This window comes from Bemisia tabaci, chromosome 10, assembly GCF_918797505.1.
Source record: "Bemisia tabaci chromosome 10, PGI_BMITA_v3".
Taxonomy (NCBI): Eukaryota; Metazoa; Arthropoda; class Insecta; order Hemiptera; family Aleyrodidae; genus Bemisia; species Bemisia tabaci.
The window spans coordinates 28,324,652-28,349,045 of NC_092802.1; the positions used below are offsets into that span (position 1 = coordinate 28,324,652).

The 24,394-nt window shown below is 40.3% G+C and overlaps 1 protein-coding gene and 1 long non-coding RNA gene across 2 annotated transcripts; one reads left to right on the top strand and one right to left on the bottom strand.

Moving 5' to 3' along the window:
• Positions 1-3,087: 3,087 nt before the first annotated feature.
• On the bottom strand, positions 3,088-24,329 carry LOC140225575 (uncharacterized). Its single transcript, XR_011900613.1, has 2 exons — positions 23,927-24,329; positions 3,088-3,402 (listed from the first exon to the last, which is right to left on the bottom strand). It is a non-coding gene; the product is annotated as an uncharacterized lncRNA (long non-coding RNA).
• On the top strand, positions 15,303-23,826 carry LOC109032408 (uncharacterized). The gene is made up of 5 exons (XM_019044524.2): positions 15,303-15,539; positions 16,498-16,866; positions 17,363-17,857; positions 19,133-19,591; positions 21,994-23,826. The coding sequence occupies exons 2-5, from the start codon at positions 16,690-16,692 to the stop codon at positions 22,348-22,350; spliced, it is 1,488 nt and encodes a 495-aa protein (XP_018900069.2). The 5' UTR covers positions 15,303-15,539; positions 16,498-16,689; the 3' UTR covers positions 22,351-23,826.
• Positions 24,330-24,394: the final 65 nt, after the last annotated feature.

Genomic DNA, 24,394 nt, shown 5'->3' on the forward strand with positions numbered 1-24,394 from the left:
TTGAAAATATCCTAGTTTCCCGTTCAAATCGACGTTAAATATCGGTTTTGCGTCACATAAAGGCAGCATCTGGTATAGCTTAATGGTTAGGGTCTTCGGTTTGTGTTAGGCAGGTCCCGGGTTCAATCCCTAAGGTAGGTAAAAATTTCTAATCTTCAAAATCGGGTAAATTACGTCCCAGTAGTTTCATTATTATTATTTTTCATGGTTTCAAAATTTATTTCCACAATTAACCCTTTTCCACCATCCCCTAGCTGCGAACCCCTAAATTTTCTATAGCCGGCGATTGAGAATTCCTACAGCCAGCCATAGGAATTCTCAATCGCCGGCTATAGAAAATTCCTATCGCCAAAAGGCCATGTTTCAATTTACCATAGGATTTTTCCTATGGCCGGGCTATAGGTAATTTGTATGGCTTATTTTTACCAGGGTAATTTCCCAAACTTTATCCACACGATTGGTGACACCTCCAGGAGGAGAATCCGAATCACGGAGAGGAACTAAGTCCAAACCCCTCACCAGAAACGATTAACTGCTGCCAATATCTTAAATTCCCAGAGTCAGGTGAACGCACCTCAAGGGAATTTATTACCGTTCGCTTCAACTAACTTGCGTTCCCGGTTGTCAAATTGTCAGCCTTACCCTGAAATCCTCCTCGTGAAACGGTAACTGCGGAAAACACTAACGGATTTCACCGGTACTTGAAACAGGGGTTCCGCGTGGCGTATCTCAATTAATTAACCTGATTTGCGTTGGACGTTGGATTAGCCTGTCTTCGTGCCGACCGCCGAATCAATTCGATTCATCAATCAGGGCGATTATCTTACTTAACCGCATCGCGCTGATCTCTCAATCGTTTCCGCTAGCTCAAGTGGCGACTAATATAAATAATCAGCTAGAATGCTTTCAACGTGATTTGGTTCTTTTAAAAACAGTTTTCCGATTTGCTGAGGCACGGGTAGGTCACACGTCGTCACAATCCGGCCAAAGTGTCTTAAGCGCCACACGACGTTCCAAAATTACCACCGCCATTTTATTTTTTACAGAGAAATTTGGTCAGATCTATTTGAAAATTTCATGACGTCAAACTTGATGTCATTTCCGATTTCCATGATCTGACGCACTCTATCACGCACTCGACCACCCCTATGGCCTGGTTACACGATCAAATTCCCGTCAAATTCCGATCAAATGGTGACTGGTGCGCACCATCTACCATCAAATTTCTGCGGCCTGCAAAAATTTGATGGTAGATGATGGAACTGTGCGGGGCTCATCCTTCATCTGATTTCCACACAACCGTGCTTATTTCATGCTTATTTCAATCAACACGTTGTTTTAATTAATTTTACTCATCAATCTAAATAACTCTCGACCGCCATCTTGGTCATCATTTTGATCGGAAATTGACGGGAATTTGATCGTTTAACCAGGCCACTAGGAATTCCCGTCACCTCCTCTAGAAATCCATCTCTGTGATGGAAAAATGAAAATTCAGGAAGTCAAAAACCATCAATATATGTGAAGGGGGAAAGAGGTCAATTAGAACTTGGCAACCTTGGGAAATAATAATTTTATATACAAAAACACTACTGTCACGCTGAGCCAGAACCACATAACTGTAATGAAATATTCATGTAAATATGTGGTTTTTCCAAGCCACGGCAGGCGGAATACCCTGGATCATAAATCAGATCAACCTCATTCGCAATATTTCCCAGATACAGTCACACATAACGTCGCTCTTCAGGCAAAAGGACGTATCTCATTTTCCATATGAGCCCCAGAGAGCATGCATTAATTTTCAAACAGGGCTCACGTGGAAATTGAAATACGTCCTTTCGTCAGAGGAGCGACGATAAATATGAATGACTCTTCGGAAAATGGAAGAAAAATGACGTCGGGAAACAATGCCGTGTCGAGAAAAGCGGCGCGCACGGTTGCCTAACGATTTGGAATAATTTAAATTTATCGTTGAAACTAATTATTACACGCTCGGATTCTTGTTCAAAATGGCAACTCTGGGAATTTTCTCGCACGAGTGTTGTCAAAGTGAGCAAAACTGCTCTGCAAAGGCAAGTCTTCCGCTGAGGATTAAATGTTCGATTGTGGAACATTCTAGCCTGTTTACGTTGAGTGAATATTGTTTACGATTGCTTTGAAACTGCGGTGGATTTTCGTATGATTTTCTCATCATCATTGGATCGTTGTCCTTTTTTCGAGGCATCGCTAGCGTTGGGGTAGTTTTTTATTCGTTCTGCCTGAACGAAATCCTATTGCCAAGTTGGAATCAAATTACAATCAACCTCTAAATTCATGGAATTTTTTCGGCCTTTGAGAAAACGTCCAGAAATCTATGCTTGTCACTGGCCAAGGAGTCTCTGCTTTTGATTTTTGGGTCTTACCTACTTAAATGTATACAACACAATCGATATTAAGCGATTACAGGTTAAGCAGACTGCCTCGCCATAATCGATTATTTCTAATGGACTTAAATCGAGGGATTGTTGCTTACATCGTTGAAACTTTCACTAAATTTTTTTATGATTTTACAATGCTAAAAACGATAAATTTCAGAACATTCACTGAATAGAGCGAAAATTATCCCCATTTACCGCTCTCACGATGTGAAACTCACTTCTCAATCCAAATCACTCAAAATTCGAGTTTCAGGGACAAAATAGGCTCCAATGTGAAATGTGCTATCAATTTCATTCCGATCTTTCGTCTCCTTCTAGCCAAAGTCCTTCACAAGCGCCATGCGACGTTTCAAAATTTCCGCCGCCTTTTTATTTTTTACAGAGAAACTGTTGTTTGAATCTTTTTGAAAATTTCTCTGAATTTTATCGGCAGCACAAGGAAAATTCAATGAAATTTTCGAACAGCTTCGTTGAGAAATGTCTCTGGAAGAAAATAAAATGTTGGCGGAAATTTTTAAACGTCGCATGGCGCTTGTGATACTTTGGCCAGAGGGTGACGATTTCTTGCAATTAAAAAGCGACCATACGACCAGGAATTTGGCACAACTAAAATGATTTCCCATCCGTGTGATTTAGGGCATGGTACTTGCTGTCAGAACTATTAATCCCGATCGCGCGGGAAGCTGCGAGTGTTTTTCGACAGAAACTCGGGGCCGGAGCGGAACACAGGAACAGATGCAGCTCTGCAAAAAGGAATTATGGCTGCGTCTTCCTCGCTCCGCCATTTGTTTTTCCTACGGCTTCCACGACTGCGAGTGCGGGTGGAGGCGGGAATGAATATGATGGAAAGTAATGGTTACTGGACGCACGGTTTGGAAACAGGAAATATGCTAGAGTGATTCTTTTGGCTTTGTCCGTCCGCTGCACTCCAGAGCTGGGCTTCGTTGCCACTTTATTCCTTGATTATTTTGCACGTCTTGCACTGAAAAAAAAAAATCTCCGTGTATTTACTAATACAAGGGTAAAATTACCAAGAATTCAGGGTTCTATTTGATCCCAGTTTTTTCTTGGTAAAATTACCATGGAATTGGTAATTTCACTGGACCTTGGTAAAAACGCCAATATTTTTTATCGACTGTGGTAGAATTACCGAGATAAAATGGCAAAGTTACCGGGAATTGATTACCAATAAAAGTGGTATTCTTACATGAAAAAAAAAAACAGTAAAAATATCGGTTTTTAGGTGAGCTTACCAGTCTGTCTAGGTAACATTACCAATAATTGGTAAAAAAAGTGAAACGGTAAAGGTACCAACGGACCTTGGTAAAAACGCCGAATTTTTTTTTTTTTTCAGTGTGGGTTGTTGATGCTTCAATTTTATTATTTTTTATACGAGACTCGGTGAAATTTACCTGTACCAAACAAACAAGAAATATATTTATTAGAGCGGATACGCAGTGTGGGTATGACAAAACATGAGACTCGTGGGGTTCAAAAAGGGCAGTCAACCTCCTTAAACGGAAAGCACTAGATAGATACCTGACACATATGGACTGAGTTAAGCAGAAAGGATCCAACCCACGTTTTGGAAAAAATTGAGTTATGAGTGGTTTTGAACTCAATCACTGCTCTACTATCTATCGCCAAAAATTCAAAGTTTTTGTTGGAGCACATTTCGCAGAAATTGAACTTGAAGTTTATCTTTTACATTGAGTCTTATGCAGGAGCCAAACTTTAAACCTCTTTTTCTCGGTTCGATCCCGATGTGGCTTGGTTCCTCTCTGTTCAACTCCGTCCATATTTCTTGAAAAATTACGCAGGAGAGATGATTTCAAACACCTCAATCAAGTTAAGTAGTTTTTCGCGAAAAAAAAATAATATGCTAAAACTGGATGTAAAGAAATGCCTCTGCAGATCCTTACATGCTGTCTGAACTGCCAAACCCACCACCCATTTTTCCACAATGCTACCTTGGCAATTTTTTTTTTCGATGGCATTCGAACCAAATTTTCGGAGCAGCAGTTTGAATTCTTTAAAACAAATCTTGATTTGAGATTTAATTTGACAGAAGATCTAATCAAAACACTAATTTTTTAGTCAAATTTTCTATCGCCAGGTCATCTTTTCCTGCCGCAGAGTTGTATCACAATGATGCTTTTAAAAAGTCCAAAGACTCAAAGGAGTTTCAAACGCGCCGGGATAGCGAGAAAATGATGGAAGTTATGCACACCTAAATGACGACACTGAAATCGCCATCTCCTCTCATTTTCCACTCATGTTCGTTAAAATAAAACTTATCTCGATGTGGAATTGTTGCCTGTTTACTACGGATAAACCGAATGAGATTTGATTTTTCGATTCTGAGGACATAGTTCCGACGTTCCTTTTTTTCATATACGAGAAGTAGAAAGACATTTGACGAAAGTTGTAGAAACCCATGCTCGCCTCTGATCATTCGATTCGGTGCAAAACCTGAGCGTTTTCACTCTGCGGAAAAGTTGCGCTTTTTCAACTGCGTGTTCCTCGGTTTTTGAGGTTTTTTTTGCGCGTTTTTAACGTGCGCATCGTATACTACGCGTCATTCACCCTCGGGAAAATGAATTTTCGAGTCAAAATTTGTTAATGGCTCAGTAACCCATTAAAATAAAATTACAAACACGTACGTACATTAAGCCGCTTTTATAGCGCAGCCTCGCGCTCTGCGACGCCCAATTGCCATTGCCCCCCATCCTCCCAGAGATCATCAGGCAATTGGCACCTTCTGATCTCCTCCTCCACCCCTTGTCGCAAACCTTTCACAGGACAATTGCCTTACAATTTTCAGTTGCCTCGGTACAAATAAAGTAAAATTCCAACATTAATTCCTGAGCCACTTGGCAACGCGATTTAAGTACATGGACAGGAAGCGGGAGGTGGGGAGGGAGTCCGCGAGCGGACGGGCGGGGGCGGGGGGTGAGGGGCCTCGCGGGCCACTACATTTGATACATTTCAACCCTTATTTATTTCATTCATAAATTAGGCGCACCTGAATGATTGCACGTCGCCGGGCGGCGCGGTGCAGCGTGGTGGCAGCTGAAATGAGCGCAATAATTGGTGTTGAGCTGTTAATTCTCCTTGATCCGCCCGCGTCTCGCCACGCCACGCCGCCCCGATTACCCGCTCCGTCGGGCACACGTCCCCCGCTAGAGCGCACTCCTGTCGATATACAGGTGGGTTTTGCATCCCTGAGTTCATCGGTAATAAATAACTCGTGCTATTGATTATATGATATAATTGAGCTTTCTCATGGGAAAAAGAGCAGGTGCCGCCAAGGTGCTTTTTTCGGCCCGAAAAGAGCGTGTCAAAAAAGTACCCTTTTTCGGGAAATTCAGGGATTTCGCTTAAATCGCCAATTCCCTCACGAAAGAATGTAACTTCATTTCACTACTGCCAAATTTACCCTCATAAATTATATATTAGCAAGGAGAACCTTGGGCATTCTTAAAGCTTCATCGATTTTTTCCTTCATTTTTTTTTTTTTTTTTTTTTTTTTTTTTTTTTTTTTTTTTTTTTGCAAAACTCAGGAAGAATTTTAATACAAATTGCACCGGTACAGCTTTGTAAAATTAATTAGTGTGTAAGTCGATTTGGCAACATTGGAATGGAGTTACGTTACTTGGTGCCGGAGGGGACGAAATGTAGCCTTGATGGAACCTTACATCAGGGCCGGATTTACCTACTTGCCACCCATGGTCCGCTAGTATTTTGCCGCCCCCCTCTCATTCGTTTTAAAACATCAATGAAAACCATCAAATGAACGTGCCAGCGAGGAAGGGGTGCATAAGACGCGTTTACTGGGGTTTTCGGGATTTTTTGGGAAAGCCCTGTCAACACTACTAGCAAAAGTTCACGGAACTTTGTGCGAAAATTAAGTTTTGTAAACCTATCTCTGTGTGGACAAGGCCTTCCATTCATAAGAAATGAACAAAAAATTATGAAAGAACAAACATGAATGTGGATTAATAATTTTAACTTCCGCCGCCGTGCCTCGTAGACCGCACTGTGTTTGACGCAATGCGTGAAGTATTCCCGCAGTCTTGTAGGCGCTATGCGTCTCGCGCTGATCGCACTGTGTTTGCCGCAATGCGTGAGGTATTCATGCATTCTTGTAGGCGCTATCCGTTTCACGCTGTCCGCAATGACAGCACTGTGATTGATGCAATGCGTGAAGTATTCGTGCAGTCTTGTAGGCGCTAATATGTGTTACATGCCGATCGCCGCGCCGAGGGCTTCTCCTTTTCATCTCAAGTCCTTGTCATCATTGCTCTCTGCGCCGCGCCGCTCCGGGCCAAATTGCGTGTTTGGTTTCTCTCTTAACTTGACTAATTAAAGGTGCTGTCTCTTATCACTGAAAGACGACAAAAGTAGGAATTACTATACACTCAGAAAATTAGAGATTTTGTTGCCTTTTCTCGTTTGTAATTTTTTTTTCTAAATCCGATTTTTTTTTATACCTACATTTAAAAAAAATGCAAAATTTGCCGCCCCCTATAGATTTGGCCACCCCCTTAATCCGGCCCTACCTTACATGACTTACGACAATTACGGAATAGAGTATCGCAATTGGCCTACTCATTAAAGAATTAGTTTCAAACATGTAATGTGAGTTTCTGTAGGAACGTCGTAAACAAAATTGGAAGTAAGTTTTTCAACAAATTCCTGAATTTTTCCCGAACAAGGCCGCCATCGTAGAAAAATAAGTATTTGAAAAACTCATATCATCAAATTCGTATTATGCGTCTCAAAAAATCCCCCAGTTCTCAAGTATGAACCAAATCTTTTGATTTTGGTTTTGATTTTGGACCCGAGGAAATACAAGTTCCGCGCCAACTTGACAAGGGTTGAATATTTTGAAAAACTTTCTATCCAGTGGTTGCATATCCTACGCCTTGCGGGAGAAAGTTATGTGGGAAAAGTGTGCCCCTGCGGTGGGAAGCCCAAAAGAAATGAAACAGCCTAGTGAAACTTTAAACTATGTGTATTATAAATACAGGTCAGAGAGGGCTCCAGTTAGTAATTTGTGTGTGTAAGAACAGTTGGTGAAATTAGGGTTGAAGTTGGGGGATGGGGTGCACACGTATTTTAGACAGAGGGTTTAAATGTCGTTGGATATGGAGACAGCCATGAAGGGTCATTCAACTGTCGGCATTCGATACGATCTGTTCGGGAGAAAATCATTTTATACTATGGATCATTAGTAAAGGTCACATTGCCGATGAAAAAATTCTATGCGTGGATGAGAATGTGTCTCTTCTCAAAATCCTAGTATCTGCACCCCTGTCCCTCCTGAAGCATTTCTGCGAAATTATCATCAACCTTTACGGTGTTTATTTTTTATTTCTTCACCGTGTCTATTTATTATTATTTTTTTCATTTCTTGAGAGAAACCATAAATCAACTGGATGAGGTGAGCTGTTTTGGGTTTTTTTAACTGATGCTCCAATTTGTTAAAACTTAAAAATAGGATGATATAAATCAACAAAATTTGCTGCAGAATAATATACCGGCGGCGAAACAACCAGATAACGCATCTCGTTTGCTGTGTCTAAAAATTTCCGCAATTCAATATCATTTCTTGAAGTTCTTCACAGAATTTTCTTCGTACTGAGAAAAAAAATGTCGGGAGTTTTCAATCATCGACGATGAGTAGTTTCCCATTTAAAAATCAATTATGGCAGGAAGTCTGCAGTGTCATAAACCGAGATAAGTGGTCTGAAAATTTCGCCGTCGATATCTAACAGAAAGATGATGAATTATAACTTGGACCTATATTACTGCTCATAGGAGCTACGCACGTATTAAATCCGTTTTCATAGTTATTTTATATTAAATTCGAACAAATAGTTTGGACCTAACATAATTATATACGTTCACTTACGTCAATAATACGTGTGAGTAGAAAGTCATATTTTTATTCTCTCTTTTTACAAAATTAATTCTGTACTCCGCAGGGGAAAAATGGATTGCTAATTTAACAATGGGCCTGTTGCATGCAAGAGATACAGTCGTGCGAATAGACTTTTTAGAGGTTAAATGACACGAAAATTACGATGATCACATTAAAAAAGTCTGAAATACACTTCTTACTGCGCAATTTGCGTTGTTAGGAACGCGCTTTTTCAAATTTCCCGCGTCTGGGGGCGGTTCTCTAACGGAAACAATTAACGGCAACTCGCGGCGGCTATTTCCGGTCAACTAAAACTGACAACATAACCTAAAAATCCGAGCTCGTGATATCGTGAAATGAAATGTAGAAGGATTGCGTTGGATATTTAAAAGTTGATCGATTTGGTTACCGCATAAAGTGTATATGGACCACTATAAGAGATCACGTTGGGTTTCTAAACAAACTGAAGGAAAAATAACAACAACAACAACAACGACTCGGCATCTTCCGGAAATCACCGAGCCCGCCGTTTGCTCGTTTCCGGTGATTAGAAAACTGCCCCCAGACGCGGGAAATTTGAAAAAGCGCGTTCCTAACAACGCAAATTGCGCAGTAAGGAGTGTATTTCAGACTTTTTTAATGTGACCATCGTAATTTTCGTGTCATTTATCCTCTTAAAAGTCTGTTCGCGCGGCTGTATCTCTTGCATGCAACAGGCCCATTAAATTGTTCAAAATTCACTGGGGGAAAAAACACATTGTATCTAGAGTCCAGACTCTTAAAACATCGACAAGTAAGAAAAAATACTCTTGATTCAATCGGATTTTTGCTTAAATCAAGAACCAAGCCTTTTAATTTGGGCGGATTTCCTTTTGATTTAGGCTTAAATCTGATTGGATCAAGAGTATTTTTTCTTGTCAAGAGCCTGGACTCTAGATCCAATGTGTTTTTTTTCCAGTGTTATGTCCGACATGTTTCCAATGTGCATTTTACAATACTGGATAGCTATTTTAACCACGGGAGTGACTGAATTAGCATTTTTTTATTGTAAAATCTACTTTAAAACATGTCTGACACTTTTTTTAACTACAAAATGATGAAATCAGCAATTTCATTTTTTACGTGTAATTCTGTACTCTGTCTCCGTGTCTAAAACCGCTGGAACATATAGCAATTTTCCGTTTTTAGATGACGTTTGATTTATTTTCCAACCAACTACCATAACACACTAAAAAATTCATACGCAAAAACAACTCGGCAATCACAGCGAAAAATCAATCGGCATGGGATGACCAATGTCATCGCAGACGTGACGCCTCAGCCAGTGGCGTGGCGTGGATTGCGATGTATCGATTGTTATGCCATTTAAACCTATGGTAAAGAATCGATTATTACGGTGTTCGATGCGAACACCCTGTTTATCGATCCTTTCCCATAGGTTTAAATGGCATAACAATCGATATATCGCAAAGCACGCCACGCCGCTGGCCTCAGCGCAGCGTGAATATTTGAAATGATAAATGAATTGTATTCGGGGCGAACTGGACTTATTAATATATTATTATATTACGTTTCCATCTCCGGTCCGCTCGGGTGTCGGCAACTAAATGAAAATGCAATTGAATAAAATAATCGGGGATTAGGTCCTGCATTTGATTCATCCCATAGCTATACTGCTGTGCTAAGGAAGAACACCGTATGAACATTCAAGAATTGTCAAATTCTCTTATTCAATTAAATGTTTATTTTTGAGGAAATTTCTGATTATTTTTTCTCGAAATTCGCGGGGACTTTAGGAAAAATTTCAAAAAAAATTATCTGAAAAATTGGAAGGAAAATTTTTATAAGTTTACCAGGAAATTCGTGTTTTATCAAAAAAATGTGGCAACGCCTGAAGGTTCATACGGCGTTTTTCCTTAGCACGGCAGTACAGTGCTAGTACCGCACCTTAGAATTTGCCAGTCACTCGGACTTTGTTCTTTGGGAGAAAAATCGGCTCATAACCTGCTAAATTTCTCGGACCTGAAAAATTGCGATCCAAATTTTGGGCAAGTTTACACTTTAAACGGCTCCAGCACCCGGAACGTTCGGCCTATGAGCCTGGAACGTATAGTATGTCAATATAGCCCGTAACTTTTTTTCAGTGGACTCAATTTTGAAGGAACATGTGCGCCATTAGTTTCTGAATGCAGATAGGTGCTTATACAAATAAATGAGACAGAATAGTTCTTTATCCCAAAAAGTAATCCAATTTAAGGCAGATTTAAGAAAACGAATCTGCACAATCTTCCGTTCGTCCAATATCCTTTCACCAACCTAACTTGCTGGGTAACAATTCACCTAAAGTGTAACATGTGCACTACGGTACCGCGCTAAGGAAGAATGCCGTATGAGCCCCCAGGCGTTGCCAAGTCTTCCTCGATAAAAACCGAATTTACTGAGAAAATTGTGAATATTTTCCCCCGAAATTTTTAGACCATTTTGTACGCAATTTAATCTAAAATATCTGAAAATTTCAAAGAAAAACATGCACGATTGTCGTCAAAAATACATGTTTTATCAAGGGTAATTTGGCAACTCTCGGATACTCATACGGCGTTCTTCCTTAGCACGGCAGAACGTAGAAGCTCTCTCAAAAGTGCTTCTTGGAATTGCATTCCTAATGCGCTCCCCCGCACGCGAGGCGCAAGGCTCTTGCTACCGTTTAATTTGCATCAAGAGGCTGTTTATTAGTGGAACGGTAAGAATGAATCCCGAGTTCCCAAAAGATCCCGCCTCCGGGGGCGACCGCGCCCCCCGAGGAGGGCAGTTTGGAAACCCCCGCGCTCGAAGCGGCCATAAAATGGAGGGTGGCTCCTGGAAATGTGAAAAAAAGCTGAGTTATGAAAATCGAGGCTCACTGTTATGAGAGCTAGTCACGGAAATGCGCGAGGTTGCCGTTTTTGAGGGGGTCGACCCAAATGGAGGTGTTTGGAGGATATTGACAATAATGGGCCTCTAGACAAGTTACGATTTAAAGCACTACGCCACGGGTTTTCTCTTCCAAATTTTACAAGAAAAACAAATCGAACAGCGGGAAGTCTGGAAATCAATTTCTAAATACGATATACGTATTGGAGGGTATGGATTCGATCGACATGAATCGATCAAAAAAGAAGAACGTGAGTCGATCGACGTGAATCAATCGACACCGATTCGACCGACAGTTAATTTAAAAAAAAACCAGTGTCGATTCGATCAACATGATTCGATCGAAATATGAAAACGTGAATCTATTGACTCCGATTCGATCGACAACTGTGAATCGATCGATAAATTTATGAATCGATAGACAAACCCGTGAATCGATCGAATTTTGTCGATCAAATTGATTCACGATTGATCCACGTCAATCGATTCACGTTGTCATTTTTCGACCGATTCATGTTGATCGAATCGACACTGATTTTTTTAAATTGACTGTCGATCGAACCGGTGTCGATTGATTCACGTCGATCGCAGGTATTTTAATGTACTTTGGGTAAAATTACGTGCAATCTATCGGCCAACAAAATAATTTATTTCCTTCTGATTGCGAGTAAAAAAAATTAAAATAAAACCTTAGTACTATATCCTAAACAAAACAGCACATTTAAATTTCTGAGAGGGAGATGCTGCCACTTCAATAGTTAGCTACATTGATGCTCACGATAAGGGTTGGGCTGCCATTGTGGTGTATCAAGACATCCTTTTTAATTGAATCAACCATTTCGATCGTATTCATCCATTTGAACGTATTTCTCGAAACGGAAAACGGAACTATGTACATTGAGCCATGAGCCATAAGATCCCTAAGAATTTATGCATAACAGGGCTCCTGCCATACTGTAGTTCCGCTTGGCAGAAATATGTCCATTTGGAAGGTTCTAAACTGCAATTCAATGTTACGAGTAAATTTTATTCGTCAAAGGCAAATGGAAGATAGTGTGCATGTATGTATGCTGTAAAATAACAGCGTCCTGAAAGTTTCAGCCATAAATTGTACATTTCTCGGCGATTGTCTAGAAATGACAGTGACACTAAGTAAACTGTGCGTGAATGTGCCGAATGACGCAATTTCACATAAAAAAGTTCTGATTTTTTTTAACGGCTTTTTGTTCTTTTGCGAATGCATTCATACCGTGACACTAATGTCTCTTCCAGTCGCTTTCCTTGGTGGCAAAAAGACTGTAAAGGTAGGGTGACAGAGACGGTTGATGTGTTTAAAACTTCAGGAATACTACCGTGCTAAGGAAAAACGCCGTACGAGCCTTCAGGAGTTGCCAAGTTTCCCTCGATAAAAACCGAATTTACTAAGAAAATTGTGAATATTTTTTTCAGAAATTTTTAGACAATTTTGAACGCAATTTAATCTATGATATCTGAAAATTTCAAAGAAGAATGTGCATGATTGTCGTCAAAAATACATGTTTTATCAAGGGAAATTTGGCAGCTCTCAGATGCTCATACGGCGTTTTTCCTCAGCACGGCAGAATACGGAAAAACATTTTAACAAACTACGCACTTTTCCAGTTTTCTGCTTTGTCTCGCCGTTGAGAGGGTCCGGATGTATGATGGATTTGACGTTGGTCGTGCTTAGAGCTAAGCTGCTGCATTACTAATAATAGCCATAAGAGCCATAGAGCTGTTAAGAGCCATAAGAGGCGTTTGGGGTGAGCTTTGAAACACCTAAGAACTCGTGCTGACCATAGCTCATACAGAAATGCACTTACGCGAGGTCGCGCGGCGTGCTTTGCGATGTATCGATTAATCTGCCGATTGAACCTATGGAAAAATATCGATAAACAGGGTGTTTGTAACAATCACCTTAATAATCGATTCTTCACCATCCCTTCAAGTGGGAAAATATCGATACCCGATCATTCACGCTTCGCCACTGTAAGACTCTCTTCCGTAACGCAGCAGTAAGGTTGTTGGACCGCATGCTGCTTTACGAAGTCAATTTGTCGTTCCCGAAACCAGGAGAACTACACTTTTGTACTGCATGTTTAAGACAATAAACTACATGATTGGTTATAATATATTATAATACTACATGGTTCGATGAACGGTTAGAGATAGAAAAATGAAAATGGGTCAAATTTGACCTTTGACCTATCATAACTCGGTCAAAAATTAAGATATTGATTTACAGTTTGCGCCAAAATTCTTAGTTTTTAATGTTCCTTCCAATGATGTATCACAAGATAGGGGTTACCATTTGAGAAAAAAAAGTTGGATGCCTTCCGCCCCCCTGAGAAAGGGCCAAAAAGTTTGACCCCCCTAGAGGATGGTCCCCAGAAACATGCCCAAAGTTTCGTTTTTCTATCTCTGAATGTCTAAAAGTTAGAGGGGGGGGGGGGAGCGGGACCTTTGGAACACCCTGTAGAGACAGCTCGGGCGAATCAATCTCTTAGATATGGCAACTTTAAGGAACGAAAAGCCAGAGCCTTTACGAGATTGACTCGATGTTTACAAACGCGGTAAAATGCCACAGACTACCCACAACGTTTCCGATTTATGCCTCCTCACTCCCGACGCACGGCCCCTCTCGCGTGTTCATCGTTACGGTTTGCGGTTATTTGCTCTCTTACATTTACGTCATGGCGACGCTTTCCCGGAGAATCTCTCCCACGGGAACGTTCACCAGCGATTGATCGAATATCGATTTTTACCCATTTGAAGCTATGATAAAGAATCGATCGTTGCGAACGACCTAATTATCGATCCTTTTTATAGGTTTAAATGGTAGATCAATCGATATATCGCAAAGCACGCCACGCCACGCCACTGAAGTTGACGGGAAGAATTCCGACTAAGTAATCCAATAACTTTTGGGTGGAAAGGAGGAAAAGCGGTGACAGGTTTGAAGGGCGTTTTTCGTAAAAGCGCGATTGGTGAGGTGCTCGAGAGTTAACTTTCGTCGTTGTCGTGGGGTGAGGAAGAAAACTTTGAAAAATGCTCGGGAAATTCCCGCGGTTCAAAATATTCAGCACCTAAATATTAGAGCCTCATCGCTTTAACATAAACAAAACTTCGGCACGGACCAAATTGGTCTCTCGCAGTATGTTTAGACTTTTGCCGTGGGCTCGGAGGGCTGCGTGTGGGACCAAAACTGATAAAAGATAAAATTAAAAATCAATCACCTTCTATTATTTTATTTATTCTTTTTCTCTGTTTTCTTCTAGTTTTTCCATTCTTTCTCCTCTCTTCATTTTTTTACCCATTGATATATTTGCTCTTTAATTCTTGCATCACTTCTTTTTATTTTCTCTATGTTCCTTCTTCTGCTGCTTGTTCCCCTTTTCCTTTTTTCCCTTAATATTGCAACAAAGCCTCCCTCCACACATTCTCTTCATTTTATTATATACTACTTCATTTTACTATTTTTGGTAAATACCTTTAATTCTTAATCATCGTACCATCTCCCCACCCCCCGTCAGTCGGAAAATGAGGTAAAAGGAAGGTAAAGTGGAATCTAAAGAAGTTGATCGCAGCTAGACTATGATTTGTAGAGACTCCAGACTTCAAATTAAAGCGATGATATTTTTGATCATATACATTGCCGAATGACAAGTGATTAATGTGAAGGTGTGAATTTTGACTGTCAAATTCGTGTAAATTAGGTAGATTTGCTAGACCATTTGTTCAACTTTTTGGTCAGCAGTCTATATCGGGCAAATCTGAGAGCTGTTTTCGAATATAGTAACTTTTAAAATGAAAGAAAACTATCAATGCTGTGTCTTTAAAATGTATTACCTTTGATCGCAGCCTTGGAAGTTGAAAAAGTGCTCTGCCAGCACTTCTTGCTAAGAAATGAGGTCAAGGTTACAATGTAAGGGTGAATAAACGAAGGTGTACTGGTGATCGAGTTCAACAGATTATGATCAAATCAAAAGCATAGAATTCCCCCAAAGTGCATCTTCCGTATGCTCTAGCATTAAATCAATGAATGACACGCAGAGACAAAAAAGGAGATTTAGAAAGTTGATTTTCATTATCAAAAAGTTACAGTTTATGAAGTAATATGAGGTTCCTTACATGCGACACCTGACTTTCAGTCTCTTTCGTGGCTATGCGTTGACGGCGTGGTTTGTTAGTGTGATAGACAAAATATTAAAATGGTTCCTCATCAGATATTCTTGACGACTCCTCTGACCCTTGTGTCTTTTTTAGTAAGTGAAGTATCATTAGTTACATTTGTTATTTTACTCTCTGCAATTCAAGATTTTAAGAGGTATTTTAAAAGATGCAACACTTCTCTATATTGAGTAAGAAACTTTGATTCACATTGAATAGAAAAGTTTTTAGTCTAGGTATTTGATGTTCTCAGTCATAGGGAACTGAACTTCAATTTTGTTAACTAAAATATTGTGTTAGTCCAACAAAAAATCCTATTCTATAAGTAAGACTACGCTTATCTGGGACTGAGATTCGGTTCTTAGAACTGAAAACGTCGGTTATTTTTGGACTGAAAACATCAGTGTTCCGCATGAAGTGAAGTTCAGTCCTTGTAATCAAAGTTCTTTCATCGCGAGGCGTAAGTTTTAACATTGTATTGTTTAAAAAGCCTAAGATGGATGAGCCAATCCCGAGTGGAACTTTCAGAAACTGTACCCTGCCTATGAAGGCACTCTAGTTTGCAGAATCAAATAATTAGATACATGAATTTCCATACGTAGATTAGTTCTGGTGAGTTGACTTATAGGTGCACTTCTGTAAAAATATGATGAAGAGTTTTCTTCAATTAACAACAGGTAAAATTATTTTATTTTTGTAGGGATCGTAAAGCACCCTAGGAAGTGCTATAAAACGATTTATATGTATGTGTAATATTATTTTATTGAAATAAACTGAAAGATCAAGTTTACACAATCAAAAACTGATACGAAGGAGTTTTTTAACGCAGATTAATTTGTTAGAAGGTGAAATAAATAAAAAATAGTGAAACTATAGACGCTGGCTCTTTCAATAATTTCCAAAGGAAGTCTTTCATATATGCATTTACCTGTTCCTCGTGATTTTTCTGTTTAGGCTAAAATTCGATAACCGATCGTTTCAGTATTAGATTTAAAACTCTTTTTTCATCAGGCTTCCTCCTATTTTCTGTCGATTTTTTTCTAATGGTTTCAGGGACACTTCTTATCACCTACGGGAACGGTTTTATATTAGAGCAAGAGCGTCAGCCTAACTTCAGGGTCCACATGACAAGACGTAAATACTTTGTGGACAAAAGTCACTTCATTAAAGATGTAATGGAGGATCGTGCATTGATCACAGCCATCGCGCGGCCCGAGAAAATTCGGAAAAAGTATTAATCTTTCGATGCTGTATTATTTTCTGACGGTGAACGGACGATATTCTCAACTGTTCCAAAATCTTACAATTGCAAAGGATCGGCACTTTTGCCGCATGCACCAGAACAAGCACCCGACTATGAGCGTGAGGTTTGGTTACAATTATTGGATCACGTATGAGCAAGCCATCGACGGAATGAGGCAGGTAAGATTTAGTGACCCACAGAGAGAGATACGCATCTTTGCAGATTTGCCATCGATACATTAAACGCAAACAGTTTCTACAAGAGTTTTTCGATTAAATGCGAGTCAATATACTTCATAAATGTTCGAAAAGTGGAGGATTTTGCACGGCAATTTATGATACAAATATTTTAACACTGTTGTGAGCGGTGAAGTATCGCGCGAAACTGAAGGCGTTTCCGACTGGTGACAATAGATAACGTATCTTACCACAAACGCGTGCCTCGCGTGAAAGATCGATTACCGATATTCCCCGATTTGAAGCTATGGTAAAGAATCGAGTATTAAGGTGTCGTTAAGGAACACCCTGTTTATCGATCCTTTTCCGTACCTAGGTTTAAATGGCAGATCACTCAATGCATGTATCGCAAAGCACGCCACGCCACCGGTAGCTTGCACACGATCGGAAATTAGCTTACTCTACTCATTCCATTCATAAATTACCATTTCGATTCCAGGTCATGCACAAGCTGTTCCTCCGAAACAAATACGTCATGAAAAGTGTCAACATAACGGAGCCCGAAAAACGTAAATTCGAAGTTATCCTAAACAAGAACGGTACACACGACGAGACAATAGATGCAATCCGCCTCATGACAGACCTGATGTCCCGCTACCATCACAGCCGCGTCATCTTGCTCGTAGACGCATACGACACGTCGATCAACAGGGCCTTTTTCCACGGATTCTACTCGCAAATGGTTAATCTCATGCGGTCCGCACTACAACGCGCCATGGAGAGAAACCCGTTTCTACTCAAAGCTGTCGTCATGGGCACCACGTTGGTTTCCTACCACGGCCTCTTCCTGGGCATCAACTTCGTCGAAATCCACTCCGTCTGGAGTCCAAAATACCAATATTGCTTCGGTTTTACCGAGGAAGAGGTGAAAAAAGTCCTCCTCGACCACAACTACAACGAGCGTGCTTTGGATAACATGCGGGAGTTTTACGAGGTACGATGGGAAAATTTTACACGGAATTAGAAAATTCCGACCGTGGAAGCCGTGCTCACGGGCTATATTGACGTGCCGTCCGTGTTCCGGCTTAGGGGCCGAAAGTTTGGCCGTAGCACCCGGAGCAATCAAAACTGCGCTTCAAACACCCGAAACTTTCGGCCTCTGGGCTCGGAACGGACGGTATTTCGATATAGCCCGTAACTTTTTTTTCAGTGGCATAACTTCATTGTGAATCCCTGAGAGTGGACTATACACTGAGAAGTACGGTGTTTTGTATAGGTCGATCTATTTGCGGTTCCTCGTCCTTTGAGGACAAGTATTTTTTCCGAATAATGGCTATTGACAAGCAATCTGTTGAGGAAAAAATCAAAAGTCACCTATTGATGACAAAGAAATGACAGAATGAGAAATTTTTCCTACAGCGAGCCCTTGCAAATTGGGCCAGGATTGCTGAATCAGTCATTAATAGGCGATGAGTATAGTGGTTTCCAAAAGTAACTTATTGTTAGACCCTTTTGAGAAGGAAGGAATGCGAAACCTCTAAAATAAGTTGTCTCTGCTCTGATACGGCTGAGTGTTAGACGAGATTGGCAAACAAAGACATCTTCACATCAAATGTATGTCTCGAAGAGGCCAATTTTCCGAAATTTTTCAGACAAGACCCCTCGAAACCCTCCCTTGTACTACAGTGACCCAAACTCCTACAGAGGCGGGGACAAGGCCACTCCTGGAAAATTACTTCACTATATAAAAACCGTAATTACAGTCTATCTAGACATTCCTTCAGTTCCGGGCTCAGATACCGAAAGTTCCGGGTGTTGAAGAGCCATCATTTTTGACTGCTTTGAGTTCAGTATCACTGAAAGAACAGCTGAGACTTTCGGTTTCCGAGCCTGGAACTGACGGTATGTCTATATAACCCTTAAGTAAGGTTGTCACAGCCAGCAATTTTTGCAAAGCAGCTAATCTTATGTACACGAAAACAATTGATTGCTGATTTAACAATTAAATTCTTAAAAAATATGTCCGACATGTTTCAAATGTACATTTTACAATAGTGGAAAGCTATTTTTACCACTGGGTGGGTAAATTAGCATTTTTTATTGTAAAAGCTACATTGAAACATGTCGGAAACTTTTTTTAAGAATTTAATTGTTAAACCAGCAATCCATTTTTTTTTTTTTTTTTTTTTTTTCCCCAATTTCATTTTTTCTGCGTAAATACTCGTATAACTTTATGCGTCAGTGTTCTCTACAGTTTCATCTTTTGTAGGGCTACTACATCGGCAACAAGAAGATGTTCAACCCTTACTCGGTAATGAACTCCCTACACAGAGACGGTCAGACAATCGCGATCAAAAATCTCTGGGTCAAGTCGGCCGACCCGATGGATTTCATCGATCTGATGCTACGTCACGGAATCCTGCCGATCCTCAACGCGGAGATACTGCTCAGCGGCCAGGATATCTATAAAGTCGTGACCGCGGCCATCGAGTTACCGAAAATCAAGGACGATGAAATGACCTTCTGGTCTTACCTCACGCAGACAGGGTACCTTGCCATCAGCACGCAGACAAGAAGGAGCACCGGAGAGGCCTTGCGGGTGCCGAATCGGGAAGTTGCTCTGGCTTTCAGAAACGCCGTCGCAGCTTACTATAAGCACTTTAACACGACACCTCAGTATGAAGATTTCAGGGGCAGTCTGAGAGACAGGAATTCAACCGCAATTAAGGTAGGCTCATTATAATTAATTTTTCAGGTATTTTGTTTTAAAAAAAAAAAAAAAGCAGGAAAGTTCTAATACTGTCGTATTAGAAAAGCGCTCAGGTGTTAGTATTTAGTGAAGAAAGGAAGTATAAACTCCGTCGACTTGGCTGGGAAATGGAAATAAAACATCAGCTGATAGCAAACAAAGGGTACCAAGGAAACCGTAAACGCGTATTTTCGTTTCCCGAAAATGATAGCCACCGTTGAGCTCATCAGGCGCGTTTTTTTTTAAGGCTTCATTTAAGTTCAACGATCAATTTCGATAAGAATTACTCTACCGCTAAGAAATTTTCTTATAGACAAACGATCGAAACTACCTGCGCATTACGTTAAAAGCATAAAATACGGTTTTCACAGCTTTATTTATTTTAAAAATGGACCTCCCCAAAAAGCCTACACATCGATGAGCTGGTGCGCCATTTAAAGGAATTAGCACTAGTATACTAGTACTCTAGAGGCAAGTCGAAATCAAAAAGCGCTGCCTATCGGCTGAGCGCTTAAAAACACACATCGTTCACCGGGACCATTATTGACATTAATAGATAAAGAAGACAAAGAGGAAATGGGTTGAACCTATTGGTGGAAGCGGTTGGTTGCAATGGACAAGATAGGTGATGGACTAACTAACGGAAACCTATGAGGGAACATCCTAAAAGTAGTTGTCCATCAAATACCTCCTTACTCTTCAAGAACCACCCGTTTCAACCAAAAAGAGCGCTTCAATTCCCTCAAGTTTTCCATCGATTCTTCCATAGCTTTGTTGATCGCTTTGACATGGTATGTTGGGCCACTATGGACTTTAAATCGAGGTACTAATTTGATAGACTTCTTTGGACACTAACTGCAGCCTGCGGGCTAGTTGTTGATAGACTAAGCTGTATGCAAAGAGGGAAAAAGAATACATGGAGCAATCCTATAATGCTCAAAATTTGTGGTTGCAAGGGACTGAGAAGGTAAGTTATAGACTAGTAAAAAATAGCAACTCGCAAGAGACCCTATTATTATTCCATCATTTTCTCTCTTAATCTATGAGACCAACCAGGGCCGGATCTAGGGAGTGGTCACATGGGCCGCGGGCCATGGCGGCAAATTTAGGGAGCGGCAAATGCTGCAATTTTTCAAATGTAGGTAAATATAAAAAAAAAAGTTCAAAAAAAAATTAAGAACGAGAAAAGGCGACAAAATCTCTCATTTCCTAAGAGTTAAAATATAGTAATTTTTAATTTGTTCGTCTTTCGGTGATGCAAGAGACAGCGCCTTTCATTAGTCTAGTTGAGAGAGAAACCAGACACGCAATTTGGCTTGGTGCGACGCGGCGCAAAGAGCAATGATAACGAGAACTTGAGATGAAAAGGAGAAGCCCTCGGCGCGCCGCGCCAGTCAGCATGAAACACATATCAGCACCTACAAGACTCCACGAATACTTCACGCATTGCGTCAAACGTAGTGCGGTCAGCAGCGGTTGGCGTGAAACTCATAGTGCCTATAAGACTGCATGAATACTTCACGCATTGCGTCAAAAACAGTGCGGTCCGCAGCGGTCGGCGTGAAACGCGTGGCGCCTACAAGACTGGAGGAACACTTCAAGCATTGAACCAAACGCAGTGCGGCTAGCGAGGTGGCAGAAATTAAAATTATTCAACCACATTCATGTTTATTCTTTCATAATTTTTTCGCTCATTTCTTATAAATGAAAGGCCTTGACCACACAGAGGTAGGTTTACGGAACTTAACTTTCGCGCTAAGTTCTGTGAACTTTGGCTAGTGTTGACAGGGATTTCACAAAAAATGTGCCCAACTTGGTGGTTTGCATCGATGATTCAAAACGAATGAGAAGGGGGCGGCAAAATACAGGCGGCCCATGTGCGGCAAGTGGGTAAATCCGGCCCTGAGACCAACCTATTTCAACCGAAAGGATTCTCCATGTTTCCTTTGCCTATCGATTTGTCTATGAATGCGAATAATCAACCCGCATCAGAGATCTCTCATGCGGCTCGAGTCGCAATTACAGAGTATTTGGACATAACAGTCACGTTCTAAAACGACAAGTTAATAAATTCAAAATTGCACTTCATCTTAGCTTATAATAACACGGAAAAATTATAAACTGTTTTAGTATCTGAAAGTCTATTTGTTGAAATGTTTCGTTTGCGGGTTAGACAAGCTGAGACAAAGGAGGGATGAAGTTATATGATTAGTGGACTTCGTCAGTCGTTCTTTTTCTCGATTTTCGTAGTTTAGTCGGGTAAAATCGATGTTTAGATATGGGCAACTTAAATTTCGAAATCAGAGTGGTTACAACAACTGGAACTAAAATTTCTTGTTCGATTTTGAGTCAAATCAATGTTTGGATTTTACTCTCTTCAGGTCTGTTTAGAGGAATACGTCAACAAATCGACTCCATTCTTCCACGGAAGGAATCTGGCAGACTTTGAGGGGCTGATGACGGGGATATTACGAGGAGTTGAGAGGGACCACGGAGCTGTGACGAAACATCGCGAAGGGGACCACACCTCGACTCTCACTTTAGGACCTTCTGGTAACTCCACCGAGAAGCTGGTTTTCGTGTTGACCGAGGCAAAGGCTAAAGAAAAGGCAACGGAAGCCAAAGTTGGAGTCAAAAAGATGTTTCTGAAATTCTGCCGCATGTTCCAAGGCAACGAGACGATCCTTTCTCTATCTATGTGCAATGGATTGTTTGAGCTGAGACTTGATGTGAAATAAGAGCTGGAGAGCAAGTAGAGTGTTACGTCTTTCTATGAAAAACCTTAGCGCTTAATTGGTAGCTAAATTTTCACACAAATTATAGAAACAGCGTCATAGCCAACGTTCAAAAGCACGTTGGCGCACACAGGAGTGATACAGGAGAGAGACACAGGCAGTGACACGGAAAGAAAGAGCATGGGACTGTTGGATTATATGAACATTTCAAATTAACTGTGGTAGGACTCCAATAAATTAGGTTACTAACCCAAATGTTGCGTTATTACAACAATAAATTGGAAATGTCCATATTATCCAACAATTTGGGGTAGTACCACGATCTAAGATAAACCCTAACACTTTTTTCCGTGGATCGGGAGTAAAATTCTTCTGTTTCGAAAATTGACGTAAAAACGTGATCTAAGGTGACAACTAATTAAACGTGTAAAGCATAATTTGAATGTGTATCCAAACGATCTTTGATTTTATTAAAACGTGAACGTGCAGATAAGAACAATGGATATTTCGCAATCATGAGTCAGCTGCCCCTTTTGTCCCCAACTTTATTTGTAAAGGCATCGGTGAAGGTCTGATGGCCTTTTGGAATGTGGAGGCAGAGGATAAATGCGCCTGTCTGTGATCTTACAGATTTGTCTATCCTCTCTACGCCTCAATATTGTCAATGTGAGAAAATATAACGTAAGCGGATAAGTTAATGGGGAGTTCCTCCAGAGCAAAGTCTTTCCATGAAGAGAATTTAGAGACCAATAGAGGCGCTCCATCAAGAATAAGCCACACAGGTCAGTCATTCCCGCAAGTGAGTTTTATTATCCCCTACTTCGCAGCAACGGCGGAAAATGCAATGTAGCTCTTCATGGAAACATTTGGGCATGATCCGATTGCACATTTAGTCATACAATAAGCTACGGCTCGGCGAGGCAGTATGTATCAAAAATATACGCAGTGACTGACCTGCGTAGATTTGTTTTGTGCTCCACTAACTCTCTTGGTGACACGGAGGGATTTCAATTTTAGTGATTTAACTTTTTTATACGGACTATAAAATCCGTATTATTCACTTTTAGAGCCATGTATTTTTACTTACATGTATTAGATTAATAATAAGTATGAAAAAGACTTGCATTATGTTTTATATTCTATAGCTTTCAAGTTCATATACATTCGCCACTACTCCGAGGCTTCCTATGCATGCTAAAGTTTTGAACTTTTACACTCTCACTCAACTTAAAGTACCGAATAGTAAGTTAAACAGATTGAAATAGTCATGAATTGATGTGGTTTTTCCCTGTCATAGTGCTTTTAATTCTAAATGGCTCGTGAAAATGTACTTTTATACGTGATGCAAACTAGCTCTGATTTCAAAATTTTGTAAAACACATGAAAATGTATCTTTACCTTCTTGTTTTAAATGTATGTTATAAACTGCACAGTGATGTATATTTTGTAAGACTCAATTGTTGCATTAAAATTGAATTACATTTTACAAATCTGCCTCCCTTTATTTTCTACTCCATGCATGTTTCGAATGTTTTAGACTTAGCATTCGTTTACGTCCTGAAATGAATAGATCACTCACCGTTATCGATTTCAGCTCCATTAATTGTCAGTTTTTAATATTTGAGATTGAAGGAAACTTTTTACAGGATTTTCAGATCGCCGTGGATCGTTGTGTTTATGTGCCTCCTTTTAATTTCACAGAGTAACGTAAAATAAAGATTTTTACTGTCGTTCGATCCTATTTGCTTCAGTTCAGCTTCAAGCCGAAAAAGGTGGGGGCAAAATGGTAATGGCACGAGACATGGCTCTTTATTACAACACTCAAAGCAGCACACTTGCAACACCAAGGCGCCATTCAAAAACTAGGTGAATGTCACATTGTAAAGGTAAATTAAGTGGAATATTTGGGTACAAATGAATTCTGATCAAAATTATGTCAGATAACGAACTTCCTGAAAGTGCATCATTTTTATACTCACGCACTATGTAGTAGACAGCACACATGCACACGATGCTCCATTTATGTCATAACAAAGAGAGATTCGGG

Excerpts from the sequence above, each read along its gene's own strand:
- LOC109032408 (XM_019044524.2), top strand. The coding sequence starts at position 16,690 with ATGCTGTATTATTTTCTGACGGTGAACGGACGATATTCTCAACTGTTC. Across the intron at positions 16,867-17,362 it reads CCATCGACGGAATGAGGCAG|GTCATGCACAAGCTGTTCCT; the intron begins GTAAGATTTAGT and ends TTTCGATTCCAG. Across the intron at positions 17,858-19,132 it reads ACATGCGGGAGTTTTACGAG|GGCTACTACATCGGCAACAA; the intron begins GTACGATGGGAA and ends CATCTTTTGTAG.